The sequence below is a fragment of the Spermophilus citellus genome, assembly GCF_964194105.1.
Source record: "Spermophilus citellus genome assembly, chromosome: 4".
Classification (NCBI taxonomy): domain Eukaryota; kingdom Metazoa; phylum Chordata; class Mammalia; order Rodentia; family Sciuridae; genus Spermophilus; species Spermophilus citellus.
The window spans coordinates 123216783-123234294 of record NC_138185.1 but is presented as its reverse complement, the minus strand read 5'-3'; the positions used below and the strand labels follow the sequence as shown (position 1 = coordinate 123234294).

The window sequence follows — 17512 nt, the reverse complement described above, 5'->3', positions numbered from 1 at the left end:
ATTCAAGGGTTACAACATAAAATCACAACACATAATGAAAGGCAGGTGCTTTCAGTTTTCAGGGTTTTTTTTGTGTGTGTGTGTGGGGGCGGGGGGGGGGGACAGAAGTGAAAGTATATAAAAGAGAGACCCAAAGTTTAAATCTGAGGGAGGCCAAGTGGTTCATAAGGTCTGATGCCTTAGTGCAGGGATGGGGGAAATACAGCCCATGGTTCATTGTCTATTTTCATAAATAAAACTTAATGAACACTGCCACTCCTACTTGTTTACATATTGTCTATGGTTGCTTTTGTGGTATAGTAGTAGAATTGAGGAGTTGGTATGGAGAGCAATTGGATTCTGATTGCCTAAAATATTTGCTGTCTGGTCCTTTACAGCAAAAGTTTGCTGACCTCTGCTATAGAGACCTAAGAAATGAAGAACAAGAGCATAGCCTTTATTTTATTTTTATATATATAATTTTATTAGGATGCTTTTGGTAACCGGAAATATTTCAGTTTTATCCTGTGGACAGATGTCCACTGAGAACCTGCTTTGTTTCTGACACTGGGTTTTGCTGGTATAATCTAGGAAGAGGCTGGGTAGCAGGAAATTAATTAACCAGTATGTAAATGGTCAAAAATGGAAATGGTGAATGTAGAATTTTATTTTATGAATCCAGAAATAAATGATTAGTAATTCAAAGTATATATAAGGAAGAAATTTTTTAAATATAGGAAAAATATGAAAGGAATATTTTTACAGAGTTCCTCTGGAGAGGCAGAGTGTGTTGCCATTATAGGAATTAATGGTCTAAGACTTGAACACAGGGAGTACATGGGCCTCATTACGGGAAATGAATAGAATTGTTTGTGGAATTAAGTTAAGAATAGTAATTGCTCACACAGCTGTTTTTAAATAGCAAATTGTGTTAGGTAATCAGCAAAAATTCACTAAAATGTACTTGATAGTTATACAGAAACTGCTTTATTGGTACTGACTTATGGTCGTAATGGGTACTATAAAAACAAACAAACAAACAAACAAAAACCCTTTGTATGCAGTTTTCACACTGGTATAGCATTGTATCTTTTTTTGTTTAATGTGTAAGTGCAATTGTAATATTTTCACCTTCTTTTCTAACCACCAAACCCAAATATAATTGCCTTGTTCAAGAAGAGCAGCAGCAAGAACTTTATGAGCTCACAGAGCAATGAGGTGTACTCTTACTGAAAAGAGGAGTGTGTTTGATTGCTTTTCTATCTTCCTTCTAGATAAAAATGGAATGTTTTATTTGTGTGACTGGATTTAGGTCTTTCTAATTTATTTGTTTTTTGTTTGTTTTATGTAAGTGTATTCTGTTTGACTATATTTCCATCCTTTTTCTAGCATTTGGGTTTTCTTTGGACTCCATTTTAGGTTTTTTACTGACTTTTTAACAATGCCTCTGTCTTTTGTTTTTGTTAGCTTCTCTAGATTTTAAAATACATCATTAGCTTTTCACAGACTATTGAGAGTTAATATTGTACAACTTCACATAAAATGCAGAAATCTTTTGACCTTATGTGTCTGTTTACCTTATGGGTCCAGTTGCTCATCTCTATGCTGTTATTGCCTTGTGTATTATATTTAAAAGCATTGTGACTCCTATGAGATAATGTTATTTTCCCTTTAAACAGCTGTGTTTTAAAGACATTAAAAGGAGAAAGTCTTTTTATTTACTATATTGATGCTTTCTTTTTCCTTCCTCAAGATCCAGGTTTCCCTCCGATAACATTTTCCATCAGCCTGAAGAACTTCTTTTAGTGTTTTTTGTACAGAAGTTAGTTGGGAATTAATTCTTAAATATTCTTTTACTTGAAATTGTCATTATTTCACCTTTATTCTTGAAGGATACTTTTGCTCTCCCTGTCCTTCTATCCATGCCCAACCCTATCTCTAAGCACTTTAAGGAAGGTTTTGCCACATCTGTTAGCATCCATAGTTTCTGAAGACAAGTCTATAGTAATTTGAATTGTTCCTCTCTATGAAATATATCCCTTCCTAGTAATTTTTGAGGTTTTCTCTTTAATTTTGGTTGTCAGTAATTTGATTATGATATGCCTGTGTTTGGTTTTCTTTGTATTTGACCTGTATGAGTTGGACTGAGTAGAGTCTTTAATGGGCAAGTTTGTCACATTTGTAAATTTTCTGGGGGGTCATTATTAAAATATTTTTCCTACTCTGTTTTCTCTGTTCTGTCATTATTATCTATGGCTAGCCTTTTAGTATCTTCCCTTAGGTCTCTGAAGCCCTGGTTATTTTAATCTTTTCTTCAGTTGAATAATTTCTGTTCATCTGTCATCAAATTCACCTACTCTTTTCCCTGTTGTGTCTCTTCTAGGAAATTTTATTTTAGATATTTAATTTGCTGTTTAAAAAATGTTTTTGTTTTCTTTTAGATTACTATTTTTTTTTCATTCATTACCTTCATGTGTCCTTTCCTCATTGAGCACATTTATAGTATCTGTTTTTATGTCCTTGTTTAAAAATCTTAACCTATCATTTTGAACTTACCCTCTGTTGACTATCTTTTCCCTTGAGACTGAATCACATTTTTTACCAAGGAATTTTAAATATTATCAATGTTTTTTGTGGAAATTTTGGTTTCTTTCATGGTCCTTCAAGGGTTTTGTTTTTTTTTTTTTAATTTCTTTGTTTTAGTGAGCCTTTAATTTTGTTAGACTCAAATTCTAACTTGGCTGAGGATAGCAGCTACTCAGATCTCAGTTTATTTGTCTGTCCTCAGCTGCAAACTGACTTGGGCCTGTCCTTTAATGTGGGCTTAAAGACTGGGGCAAATATATACCAGAAATTTGGCACTTTTTTTTTTTTTTTTTTTTTTTGGTGTCTTTTTCCTTTTGGGATTCTGTCCTGACTTTTTGGTGATTGTGGCTGTCCTGTCTCAGTCCTCTTTTTCTTCAGGCCATGAAGACAATGGGTTTTCTGTTGTAATTGTAGTAGCTTGAGGTTATGGATGCTTGCCTGCAGGACAGAGTTTTTGGAATGGGAAACTCACCTGTTCTGGTCTCTAAGACCTATTAAAAAGAGCAACTCACTCATCCTGGTACCCCATATATACTGAGGATTAACTGTGTTCCTCCCTCCCTCCCTCCCCCACCCCTCCAGGATTTATTGAAGCTATTTGTAGGAGCTTTCTGTACCATATTGAAAGCAGAGTTCTTCTCGTCACTTTTAGGATTTCCCTTACATCTTTGTAATCTGCCCTTAAAAATAATACTCCTTTTAAAAATAATAATAATTATTTCACTTATTCTTGAAAATTTACTTAGATTGCTTGACATCATTGTTTTATTTTAGATTTTTTGGGGGGTGGGTAATGGGGATTGAATTCAGGGGCACCACTGAGCCACATCCCCAGACCTATTTTGTATTTTATTTAAAGACAGGGTCTCACTAAGTTGCTTAGCGCCTTTCTGTTGCTGAGGCTGGCTTTGAACTCCCAATCCTTTTGTCTTCACTGCCCCAGCCTTTGGGATTACAGGTGTGCACCACTGTGCCTGGCCGATTCCTTTTTTGTTAAGCTTCCTTTTTTGTTTCTAAATTTTTATGACAGATTGTCATGTGGATGCACTAATTTTACATTTCCTTAATTATGCAGTAGTCATCTGAATGCAGAGTAGCACATTTCTACTAGGTACCAGAAGAATGGAGAGATGAATAAGTATGTTACATGCTATAAAGTTTTGTTGATGTGATATACATGAAAAGAGTCCTTTGTGTTTAAGACAAAATAAATGCAAATTAATTTCTGATTTAGAATTAATTGATATAGAACACTTCAGGGGAAGGGTATTTAATTTTAGCTTGAATTACAGAAATTCAATAGGTAGGAGAAAGATTAGGGTGGATTTTCTAGGGCAAGGAATTAGTGGAGATAGAATATAAATATATGATCAGTCTTCACATGTTTAGGGAATATTCGGTTAATGTATTGAGGATGGAGCATTGAGTTTGTGAAGGGGTATAATAAGTACTAAAGCTGAAAAGGTAGATTGAGACCATGCTCTGGAGTGTGGATATCATTCCTGGAGTAGCAGAGGATCACATTTGAGGAATGAATGGATTTGACCCAGTGTTCTACTTGCTTCTCAGGTGCAGTGGGAAAGCCCTTTGTTTTTACCAGAAATTTGAAGGCTATTTCAAGAAGAGATTCAGAGATAGTTCAATAATTTTATGTCTCTTTGGACAGAGCAAATCCTCTACCAGGTCACTAGATGGTTTTCATTAAAAAAATCCCCAAATTGGGGGCTGGGGTTGTGGCTCAGTGGTGGAGTGCTCACTTAAGCACGAGGCACTGGGTTTGATCCTCAATACCACATCGATATAAAAATAAAGATATTGTGTCCATCTAAAAACAACTAAAAAATAAATATTAAAAAAATCCTCAAGTTGTCTTCTGGGAACTTGTTAATTTCAATTGTTGTCCATCAGGTGGTTTCTGTTTTTTTCTTAGAGACCCAGCATTTCCTTACTGCCCTGCATCTTACCTCTCTCTTTTTTTAATTAATTAAATCACTAGATTTTCATGTTTAGTTAAATCTTTATGTGGCCTTTATGTCAGAGTAATGTGGTTATTAACAGTAGCATATCTTTGGAGATTATTTTCAAAATTGGCCATGATCTTGATGAGACATTTGGTATGATATTCCACTATATATTGTCACTAAAGACTTGAACGATGAATCTGTATTTGTAAATCTTTGTTTTCAACAATGCCAAACAAAAAATGTGCTTGAATTTTAAAAGGTGACCTGAAAGGATGATTCCTTCTAATCTTTTTACAGACTTAATTTCTCACATGTGTTTTGTTTTTAAATTAGATTGTTTTATTTGACAGTCCATTGCACAGAATCTCTTTGTAAATAAAAACAAAAACTTTATAACCCATTTTATACCTTAGATGAGGCAGCATATCTTTAAATTCCTCTATGACATTAATATTTCCCTAGCCTTAAAAATAATTGTAGCATAATAACAAAGAACTTGTTATTCTAATTTATCCTGTGTTGCAGTGAAATCCAGGAAGAACAAATTGATAGATTATTTCACGTGTATTTAAAATCTGAAAACTACAATGAAAAATGTTGGTGGTAGGTTTTTAAATGCATATTACATAAGTTGATTGTAACCTTTGAATCTTATGTAAAGGAATATCTTACTTAGTGAACAATTGAATAAAGAAACTGTCAAAGACAGACACTTTCATAGCTTTGGTTATCAGATACAGTTATCTCCAATCAGTTTTCTTTCATCAAATCATTTATTGAATCTCCCTATAGCAGATGGTAATCCTGCAACGTATATTACTTTTCACTTATTTGTGACAGTGCTGGAGTTTGCAATTTTTTGAATATGTTTTACTTGCTAGAATAAATCCTTAATTTTATTGCTGGAAAAGACAGTGTTTGAGGGGATTGAGTTGTATATGCACCCCTGTGCTCTTCCTTCCAACTCCATATGTATCTCTTCCACAGGGCTGGACTCTAATGCATGGTGCCTAAGCATTGTGGCCATATTGACTTGCTATTCTCACTGCCTTTGCTGTAGGGATATACCACTTTCCTTTCTTTGTTCTTTTTTATCTCCCTTTTTCTTCCTTTCATTGTTCCTCAGCTTGGTAAACTCTCCCAATTCCAGTCTTTCTTCTCTGTTTACCCTAGTGTTTGATTTTCTAGGGAAAAGCAGTAGAAGAAACTGGGTTGTTGTGTCAGCAGCTTTGCACCTTTTTCAAACCTTTTTACTTCTAGGTGGGTCTTGTCTGAACCTAATTGCATCTTGAGTGATGTCTCCCTGAAGTGCTTTAAACTCTGTAGTGTTGATAATCTTTGTTTGTAGGGCCTCTGGGGAAAAAGCAGTTGTTTAGGGCATACAAAAATCAATTCCCTTAAAAGGAATCTGTTTCCAGTTTTTGGTGATGGATGAAAACCTAGAAAAGCCTTTAGGAAGGACTTTGTTTTAGCACCATGAGGGGTAAAAAGTGGTTTTTGAAGCTGAGAGATAATTTTATGATTGACTGTAGATAGAGTCCTCATTCAAAAACAAATGGTGGTAGCAGTGAAAGAGAAGCAGGTATACTGTATCTGAGTTTTTTTTTTTTTATTGAAAAGGGAGTAATTTAATGCTACATAAAGACTATCTGGTCCTCAAAGAATATTACTTTCTGACATCTTTTTAATATTTTTAGTTGTAGGTGGGCAAATACCTTTATTTTGTTTATTTATTTATATGTGGTGCTGAGGATCGAATCTAGTGCCTCACACGTGATAGGCCAGCACTCTACCGTTGAGCTAGAGTTCCAGCCCACTTTCTGACATCTAGAAAATGCAGTTTCGACTTTTTGTTCCTTCTCTCAACCTCTGAGAGAAATATTGGTATGTTTATAGTTTCTGGTTTGCTTTTAATTACTAAAGGAGGCAGATTGCTTTCATTAAATTCACAAATCATTGTTTTAAAAAATGAAGCCTAAAATTTCATGTTTGTTCTTTATTGGAAAATACAAAATAAAAGTAAGCATGGTTTTTTAAAAATGAAGCATGTGAAATAAAACATTAGATTTTGTTTAAATTGGTTTTATTCAGAAAGGCAGGTACTAAGAGATTCTGTATATAAAAGATTTTAAAAGAAAAGGAACATTTAAATTTGCATATAAATTCTTGATTATCCTTTAAAAAAGAAACAGGACAGATTAACTTACCAGAAAGTTCTAACAATACTCTAATTATGTCTATCATTCAGTTATTTCTAAGTCTTAGCCTTCTCTTAAATCTGTTATTTAAGTCTGTGAAGGAGCTAACTTCTCTAAAATTGTTGAATTTACATGTCTGTACTAGACATGACAATGAAATAAAATATAATGGAATAATATATTTTCAGATATATCTTAACAGAAATGTTGCCCCTCCTCATCACTGTTTTGCAATTGTGGTGTGTTTACTTGTTTATCAGATTTGGACTGATTTGTATAATATCATCTTTATTTCTGTTCATTCATTCATCTTCTGTGTTCAGTTTCTTTCTTCTACTTACCTTGGTCTTAGGCTAAAGCTTCCAACGCTTTATTATTCCTATCATATTTCTGTGTTTATACATCTATTGTCTTCAGTAAAAAAGAATCATTGATACAGAAAGATGACTCGTGTCTTTGTCAGTGCCAGCCACGACCATTTACTTGGAGTCTGAATATGTTAACAATAAAAGTACAGAGCTCTGACTTTAAAACCTAGCCAGATCTTTGTTATTTTATAGCATCCTTTAAGCCCTTTGCCACATCCAAGAGCAGTGATATGTAGTGTTCTTTAGCTGTTGGCTCAATTACCTAATTAATAACCATTTTATTTAATTAATGTTCATATTTCTCTGTGGAAGGAATTGGCGCCACTTAATAAACAGAGTATGTGGTTTCAGAGAATTTCATCTCTTTTAAATTTTGCCTGAGATTTATCTGTCGCTAGCACCCACCTTTTCTGTATTTTCTTTTACAAAATGTATTCAACATAACGTGGAAGTCTCATGTATTAATCATTGCTATAAGAAAATTCAGTCATACAAAGAATCAATTGTGGTCTGATTGTTTTCATTAGAATGGGACTAATCAAAATAAGTTTTCATCATACAATCAACGAAAGTGTGGTATTTTTGCATATAATTTTCATAAAATTAGTTGCAGTTTCATATACCATTATAATGTAGGTAAATAGTTTTGTAGGTAAATAGAAGCTTTTGTTTTTTGATTGGGTCTTATAGGAATTCTATCTGCCACTCTGTAGTGTTGGTTACAAAGAAAATGTTTGGCACATAGTTCATAGGTAACCGGTGATACTGGAAAGATGATCACAAAGTGTTTTTTACATGACACTTTCCAAGTTAGTAGATGCTTTCTTAAAATTTGAAACTTAGAATGAACAGAACATTCTAAATTTTTATACATAATTTCTGTTTTCAAATATTCTGCTTCACTTGAAATTGTACCAGGAATATTATCTATACAGAAATCACCCTTTATCTACAGAGGATATATTATTCCAAGGCCAAGTTCTGTACACACTTATTTTCCATATACATAAAACCTATGTGAGGGTTGAATTTTTAAGTTGGACACAGTGAGAGATTATAGTAGCAGATAATAAAATAGAGCAATTATAATAGATATACTTGTAATAAAAGTTATTAAAAGTTAATTAATTGTTTATTGTAGAATTTTCCATTTACTATTTTGAAATTGTAGTTTGCTGGGGTAAGTGAAACTTTGGACATAGAGAACTATTGTCTGCAACACTATGTTTTCTCTTTAACTCTTTAACATGTTTTAACAGTTCTTGTTTTTTTTTTTTTTAATTACTTGCTATAGGAAGTATAGACATAAAAAAGAATAGAGTTCTAAGAACTGAATTATTAATTAGGATGCTCTGCTTTGGAAACTCTCAGTCCCTTTCCCTGTTATTTTTATTTTATTTTATTTTTTAATGTTGTAGTTGGACGCAACATCTTTATTTCTGTTCATTCATTCATTTATTTTTATGTGGTGCTGAGCATTGAACCCAGCGCCTCATATGTGTTAGGCGCGCGCTCTACCTTTGAGCCACAACCTTGTTACCCATCCCTTCATTTGATAATTCTGTCCTATAAAAGGACTTTGGGAACCATGGCAAGTTACCAGAGAGATTGTGGCATTTTATTTACCACACACCACAATTTCACCTAAATTGCAGAGGCTTTCCAGGAATGTTCTGAAAGAGAGAGAGGGCCTAAATAAATTTACTAGAGTATTGTCATTGTAACACCTTGATTTTCACATGCACAAATGAAGCAAAGCCAATGTTTTATATTTATCTTAGTAAAAAGCTCAATTTGGGATTAGGGAATATACCCTCCTAGGAATCAAAGATATGAAAGACTGGATATGAAAGACTAGAATTATCAAAAAGAAAAGGCAGAAGTGTCAAGTTAGGAGATGTTCAACTCTTCCATCTTCATCTGGGGACTGATGGGGAGGTAAAATAATGGAACCCAAGCTTCAGAAGGTGTATTAAGAAACAATGAATTGTTTTTTTTTAGTGATGGTTACTGATCCTTTCTCACAAAGTGGTTCTGCTTATTTGGAATTAGATTGTGTGTAATTTTAGAGAACATTAAAGTGTTACCAACAAAATTACTAGGGTAAGTTGTCATGTTTTGATTAGTTTTGATATCACTAATGTTGATTTGATATGGTTTGATATAGTTTGCCTTAATTTGATACCTCTAGTAAGGAATATCTAATCACTGATCTGATAGAAATCAGTTTTATAAAATTGATATTTGTTTGACTTGCTTCATTCATATTTTGTGGTTTAGGAACTAAAGTTTCATATTTTCATGTAGGCAGTACTAAGCTAGAAGAAGTTTAGAATCTACTCATAGGAGTATGAGTGGATGGGAACAGAAATGGAGAAGTCTAGAATGTTAAAATATCCAAAGAAATATTTTAGTTCTGAAATTCCATAATTACACAGGGTATTGCTTAGAGAGTACTGGAATAGTGACGAAGGAACTCTGAAGTAACATCTTCTTCAGATTCCTAGGGCAAGGATTAATATTCAGCTAGTTCCATAAAAATGCAAGTATACTTACTGAATGTGAATTATTCTGTGCTATACCATACAAAAAACATCCACCAAAATATCTTTTTGGATTTATATATTTTACATTTTTCTTTCCTTAGGTATGGATGAACGTGGAGGTACAACATCTTGGGGAACAGGTGGTCAACCAAGCCCCTCCTATGACTCATCTAGAGTAAGTTTCTTATTGACTCTTTTTTGGGGCAATACTGGGGTTTGAACACCCAGAGGCTTGTAGGTGCACTAGTTCACTGAACTGTATTCCTAATTTTTTTTTTTTTTAATTTTGAGACGTGGTTTCAGTAAATTGCTGAGGATGACCTTGATCTTGTGGTTCTCCTGCCTCAGCCTCCTTATTAGCTGGGATTACAGGCATGCACTACCAGGCTGGCTCTTATTAATTCTTGAATAGAAGGGTAAAGATAATTTGAATAAGTAATTTCTTTGCTATGTGAACTTTTATTTATTAAGATAAATGAAGATAATTTATTTTCATGAAGATAGACTACTCAGTTGCTTCACTATAGACTTAATTCATATTAAAAACTGTCATATTTTGGGGATTTATTGTATTTTGTGTTATTTCTGTATCTGAACTTGCCTGCAGTACTCCTTATGAAATCTAGAGGAGCTCAGAGTGCTCATTGTATGTATATAGTCGTGTTTCTTTGTGCTAATTTGATTTGAGAAATGGCATTAGCTTTCAGAGCACAGGCTTTCAGCCTCTCCTCTTTTAGTCTTATTCCACTTGCCACCAGCTATTTCTGTGAGGAACTATATAGCCCCATCTCTTAGAAAGATATCAAAACAGAGATGACATTTTTTGGTTGACAATTAAGAGAAAATAAGATCAAGCTAATACTGTTCTACATACAGAAAGTTCAAAGATTAGAACCTTTTTTACAGAAACAAACAGAAATCTCGAAACAAAAAAAAAAAAAGGAAAATGAAAAATTAGATCAAAGAATTGCAATGAAATTATGCACTGTGTTCCCAGACTCACTAGTAAACTGGTGAGTTTAAGAGATAATTTCCCAAAAGGCCATATTTAAATTAATATTGAACTATTTCTTATTTTTCTCAGAATTAACCAAGACAAGATAAACAGGCATAAAATTTATCAGTTCTTAGCCTTTGAACTGAATTGGTTTAAATAGAACTAAAACTGAATGTGTGATTGGAGTTCATAGTCTCAGAATGGATTATAGCCTTTTGCATTGAAAATGCTCTGTTAAAGTACTTCTTAAAATATGAGGTTTTGCTGTTGTATTTGGTCATAGTATGTTTTATTTAAATACTTTGTGAAGAACTGGATTAGTTATGTGGAATCTTAGAGACTGCAAAACATAGGATTTTAAGTTTTTCCTTTGGGAATCAGTGGCTGAGAAATCTACATTGCAGTGTAAAGAGCCCTGTGCTGCCTATCTGAAGACTTGGATTTTACTGTTGACATCACTATTAACTAACCAAAATTTAATCTTGGACACATTATTATTATTGGGGATTGTTAACCAGATTGATATACACATTTCTTTCCACCTTTAAAAGTTTCTGACACTTTGAATAATATTGTGAATAAAAGAGGGAGGTTTCCTGTTTAGATTTGGAAATAACAGCTTTATTTGGTGGGGAATTGACAATATGCTATTTATTAATATTAGAATATTTTCTTTCAAAGGCTTGAGTTACTGTGTAATAATAGGTTATTTCTTAAAGTGCTTTAAATGGTGCATTTGTATTTGATATTCATTTCCTTCTCAAAGTTTTTGGTTTTCCTACTTGAGCACTATGTAGGATTTTAGAAGAACATAATAATGTATCTAAACATTTATGTAACTTGTGATCCTGGAAATAAGTTTGGCTTCAGAGATGGGATCCAGAGAAAACTCTGCCTTTCTTCTTGCTATTGATTTATAGGTTAGATGTGTAATGCTGTCTTTTATTCCTACTTTATTTTTTTTGAGTATAGGTTATTTGCAGTGCAATGTTAGAATTGATTATATAATGAAGTAGTTTGCTATTTAAAAAAAAAAAAAAGATTAGTCTCTAGGTATTCCCAGCCTACTGTACAACCTTATTTGTATTTCACCTTGTTTGAGTGATCAAATAGGATGATGATCCAGTGTTATCCTTCTTTATTTTTGTTCCTACTGAAATCCACTTTTCCACCAATTTCCCTCCTTTTATTGTGGTCACAGTCTGACCCTAAAATGATTTAATGAGCTAATGAAAAAGCCACATGGTTTGTTTGCTTGTTTTTGTTTTCTGAATCCAATTTTAAACTTTCTTCCCCCTTTAACTCTTCTCACCCAGACAGATACTCATGGTTACTTTTGAAGCTTCCCTCAGGACTACTTTTTATAGGAAGATTATCAGCTTTTAGTGTTTCATCATTAGATACTGTTTACTGTCTTCACCATGTTTTTCATAATTTTAAGAATAAGTGGTTATAATCGTGTTAATAAAACTCTAATTTGTCCAAAGTAATTCATTCTTCTGCCTATTTTATCATGTTGATGTTTTTAAATTCCTATTTTATATTTCAGTACATTGAGGTTTTTAAATTCAGAAATAAATATTAGATGTTGGCTAAAAACATTTTGATATACTACTAGTAAAATAGTTAACTCAATGTAAACTTTAACGAAATTACAAATACTTTTGTGAAAATCATGTGAAAAAATTTATTTAGACTTCATTATATTGTATTGACTGTACATTTCATTACAGAAAATTGCATTGTTTAAAATTGAGTCAAAATTGATTCGATTTTCGTAAACATCACTGAATAGAAAATTTTGTTATTTTAGTTTTCATAAAATTTGAAGGGCCTGGTATACAAAAATAATACTGAAAAAACTTCAGAGTACTTGGATGGAGTTATGAAACACACGCTTTTGATTTACATGGATTAAACTATCTAGGCTGCTGTTTTCCCCCCTTTTTGGCCCAATTCAATGCTATAAGAGAAAAAGAATGATTTTTTTTTGCAGTAATGTAAAACTGTATTTGGCACATGAACCCTATTAATACTGTATGTCATATACATAGTTGTATAGAAGGGACTATACAGAATCATGTAGGTTGAATTTAATATTTATTTAACAGCTTTTCAAAGGAAATCTTCATGTGCACCATACATGGGTCCTATATTTACCATATAGATACTAAGTTTAAATCTGATTCTAAGATATTTTTCTAGAATAGTAGACTTGTGCACATGAGCTCCACAATAGTCAAGTAGTGAAGAGGCACTGATTTTTCTTTGGTATATTAGTCATACATCCCTTCTCTGAGCATGGAAAAGTCACTTCAGCAGCTCTCTAGTTAGGTGTGGCTATCCCTCTTTTTACCAAATGCACCAGAAATAGCCTCACAGTGTAGACATAGAGGTAGTTAAGTATCTGGTCATTAGAAATATCCACACAGAACCATTTAGTGAAGAGATTTTATGAGGTAGACAAGAAATATAAAGTGTTTTTAGAAGAAATAATAGACATATTCAGCTTTCTTGGGAAATATGGATTTGAAACAGGACATGTTTGAGGCAGTCAGAGGGAAAGAGCACTGCATTTTACCCGTAGATCTTTCTACCCTTGAGTCTTGGTTTCTGTACTTTTAAATGCCTGCTTACTTGTGCAGAACAAAATACACACATAAAAAGAAGAAGAAAGCATCGAATTGTGAAAGATACTTTCAATTTTTAGAAATTTTATAAAAGTCATGATCAAGGTAAAGCATCAGAGACAAATGAAGGATTTAAGTCTAAGGTAGTATAGACAGGGCAAAAAGAAATTTATTTGATGAGTTTCTCCCCTCCCTTTCTTATCATTTAGTGCAAAGAAATGCTTTCTATATTTGCTATTGTACCAGGTATAAAAGCCAAATATAGCATGATTTTTCATTTTTTTTAAACTACAAAGAAATGATGACTTATTCTAGATTCAGATTTTTCTCCCTCTTGCTACCAGGGTAATTCTGACAAGTTATTTAAATCCACTGTACCTTAGTATATTTATCTGTGAAATGGCATAATGATACCTACTTCATAAGGTTGTTTTTGAGTATTAAATGAAACAATATACATAAAGTGCTTCGATCAGTGTCTGGTACATAGTGCTATGTGAGTGTTGGTTTTAAAACTGTTTCTCAAAATTTGTTAGATCTATATATAACAATTACATAAGTGTAAATGAAATGAGTACATTTGCAGATATACTATACTTTAAGTGTAATGACTAAGAACTATTTGCTCAATTAGTCTTACTTAATATACTTTAATTTCTTTAGATCTATAAAGGACATAAATAAAATCAATTTTTCTTCCCATATAATTGCTTACTTCTTTTTGGGGGGGAAGCAAAAACTTCTTGCTATTCAACTTTGATATAAAATTTTTGTCTCTGCCTGATATGATGTTTTATACATAATGTGTGCTGTATATGTGTTTGCTGAATATAATCAAATTGGGGAATAATGATTATATTTACTAGGGTAATTGGATTTGGAGATTAAGGAAGGAAAACTTTAAAATTGACTTAAGATGATGAAGTTTGATGTAGATGATAGTAATATTGATGGTAGTAAGACATTTGTCCGTGTTTATGCATTGTTGTCCCTATGGTGATTCTACTTAGAAAAGAATTTTATTTAAGATCAAAGGTAATGGATACTTGTATGTGATCTTAGAGAAGTTACTTTACCTCTCCGGGTTTCAATTTTTTATCTCTAAAATTATGATAATTTTACACATATCTTGTATTGTTTTAGTGAAGGTGAAATATAATAATAGCTATTAAATATTTCACTTATTGATACTAAATGGAAGCTGCTTATTATTAATATTACCACTGTTATCAACAAATATCTAATAATTTAATGTACATTTTCATGGCTATATTTCCTGATATGTCTGATCTTTTTAAGTCAGTGGACATTTCAAGGGATTGTGTTGTCTTAGTTTCTGTGCCCTCTTAGCAATGTTACCATTAATCTAGATCAAGCTCTAAAGAAAGAGGAGTTTTCTGTTGTTATTCTTTTCTAAAATATCAAGTTTTTCATTCCTTCATTTAAAAGGTAACCTTCAGTTTGCTAGTAGTAAAGTACTCAGGGATTATATTTACAGGTGCCATCAGGGATCAGGAGTTGGCATTCATTTTCTTTTTGTGATAAGGTTTGCTGTTTCTTCCCTGTGCATTTTGCAGTATTATAGAGTTTTCAAAGATGAAAGGATGTTAGTTATCTGTTTATACTCAGTCCCTTTATATCATAGATGAGGAAACTAAGACTTGGAGAGTTTGAGATTTGTGCTAGTTCCACAAAATACACGAGATCTGGATAGCTGTATGACTATTTAATGACAGCCTCTGACGTAGAACTCAGACACTGAATATTATGCTAGTGTATTTTAATCTTCTTACCTTAGTAGCTCCCAAGTCAAAGAACTGGCCTAAATATTCTGCCATATTCTGAAGGAGTGGGAGAGAAGAAAGGTGAAAAAAACAAGAGGATCTGCTGCTGGTGAAAGAGGATATGGGGAATGATATGATAGAAAAATTTTCCTAGCAAATATAGTGTCTTGTGAGGTAAAATAAAATTTAAAGACTAAGTGTTAAAGTTGACCCAGCTGATTGATGGAGAATCAATGTCTATTTCTGGTATTCCTAATTCTTCCCTTTTTGGCTCTGACCAAGTTATTTCTGTGTAGCCCAACGCCCCATCTCCACTCCATGCCTATCCATTGATAGAAATGTCATGGATACTAATTATTTCACTACAATTCTGGACTTATGCCTGTTAGCGAAGAAGGAGAAACTGCCAGTGACATGGTAATGAATTGGCTTTAAAATGAAAATGCGAGGTTAGAAAGACTTTGGAGTTGGTCCAGTATTCTAAATTTTGTATATAAAGCCATACATTGGGAACTTGGGATGAAGAAAACAAAAAATAAAAACTAAAGTAAGAATATAGTTTTCAGATTCTGTGGAAACTAAAATTAAGTGTGTAAGGTTATCTGGATGAGATGAATGTTGTTTGTTTTGCAGTTCCTGGACATTTCTGCCACATGTGGCTAAAGGGAACTTTAATTTTGCTTAGTGCTCCTTCCTTTCTTAGCAGGTATTCAATATCTTTTCATCATGTGCAAGAGCTTTGCCAAGAGCCACTCCATAGATAGAGAGCTAGATATGGGATAATAGAGCCTTGGCTTCCTTCATATACTATCTATAAAACATACAGAGGTCATTCTGACCTCAGTAAGGATTATACTGGCTGGAATTTTGGATTGACCTGTTGAGTAGTTCGTTTACATTTGACAGCAGAGGCCATTGGAATTTCTAGGGCAGAAGGAATGTTTTCCTCTCCCATTGGAGCGCAGTAGTATGAGAACCTCCCTTACAAATAAGGATATTAATAAGTGTCTGCTTTTAAGAAATTTTTGCTTCCCCAATTTTAAGATTCTGAGATTATTAAATGTATTCAGTTTTTGAAATATTAAAGGTAAAGAAATACATACATATTTTGGAGTTCAGGAAATATGCTTAGAAAAAAAGTCCTATTTACCTAAGAAGTTACACTTTAAAGCTTAAATTCTTCTAAGACAGCAATGGAAGAGCTATTATATGTAGCGAATAATGAATTACCAAAATAATGTCATTGGTATTTGAGGTGGGGGAGAGAGTACTTTGAGTTGTCAGAAAAGAGTTACTAGATAAGACATTGGGCATTTGGGTGAATAGAGGGGAAAGAAAGACAACTTTCTGGAAAGGTGCAATAAGAGGGACTCAAGGACAAAGGCCTCCAGTGACTAAACTCAGTATGGAGTAAGTCAACTCATTCTGTCCATGAATGTTATGAGACTGGTAGCCTTTCTCTAGAAGAAATTGGCCTATCCTTCAGGGAGTAGGTAGCTAATTAAAAATAGACTTTTATTCAGGGAATGAATGAATGAAGCATGGATGCAAAATAAAAGAATGACAAATTCTAGGAAAATGCAGAAAGGTTAATTACATAAATCCATTTGTGTTGAACTTAAACTTAGATTAGGATGATAGGAGCCAGATTATAAAGGAATAGAAAGAAGAAAAATTTCACAAAGTAGGAAAATGAAAGTTGCCCCCCCCCATACTAGGTGACTGGGAAAGATATAAAATCATTTAGATTCACTACTCCCAGAGAAAGAGGATACCTGAATTAAACTTCCATTTTTTTAAAGACTGTGGCAAGTTAGTTACGATTATTTAAACAAATATCAGATTATTTGATTTTGATAAATAAAATTTATTTACAAGTGGGAAAATCTAATCATATGAATAAAAAATTGCTTTTATTGTCCCTTATTTATCAGTATTCACGGGTAATAAAGTTTAGGATACCTTTAATATAGCATAGGTATTTTCTCCGGATTGTTTATTTGCTAATGTTTTATTTTTGAAGGGGAAAAAAGGTATAGTTTTTGTAGCTACTAGGAGTTCAAATGGAATAATTAGAAAGGACACACAAATTTTGAAATAGTATTTTATGCCTCTTGATCTCAGGTACAAAACACGAGATGAAGCAGTTAAATAGCAAAGCAAGACAGAAGGGACAGAGACTTAAAGTAAGTGTTTTCTATATATTGCATCTATGTTCCCATTAATCTCTGTTTTGTTATGTAACTGCTCCTTCAGAATGTTCTGAATGTGAAGAAAACTATGGGTAATAAAAGGGTGTATTTTAAAGTTAGGTTTAAATAAACCCATGAGAGTATGTATTTGTTACTCTTGGTGGTATTCAAAACAGCACCTACCTGTAAACTGTAATCTCTGTAATCTGTATGTTCTTGGATAAGAAAAACGGGGTTATGATGATATGATGAGAGCACCTTTATATTT

At 33.0% G+C, this 17512-nt stretch overlaps 1 protein-coding gene across 13 annotated transcripts in view; it reads left to right on the top strand.

Moving 5' to 3' along the window:
* Positions 1-17512, top strand: part of TCF12 (transcription factor 12) — a 361634-nt gene that overhangs the window by 114698 nt on the left and 229424 nt on the right. For 10 of the 13 annotated variants that reach the window (XM_081290080.1, XM_081290083.1, XM_081290082.1 and 7 more), the window contains exon 4: positions 9743-9816. In XM_081290080.1, coding sequence (XP_081146206.1) covers positions 9743-9816 — 74 coding nt within the window. Of the gene's footprint in view, positions 1-9742; positions 9817-17176; positions 17239-17512 lie in introns of all 13 variants that reach the window. The other 3 variants (XM_081290077.1, XM_081290076.1, XM_081290075.1) reach the window with 1 other exon arrangement.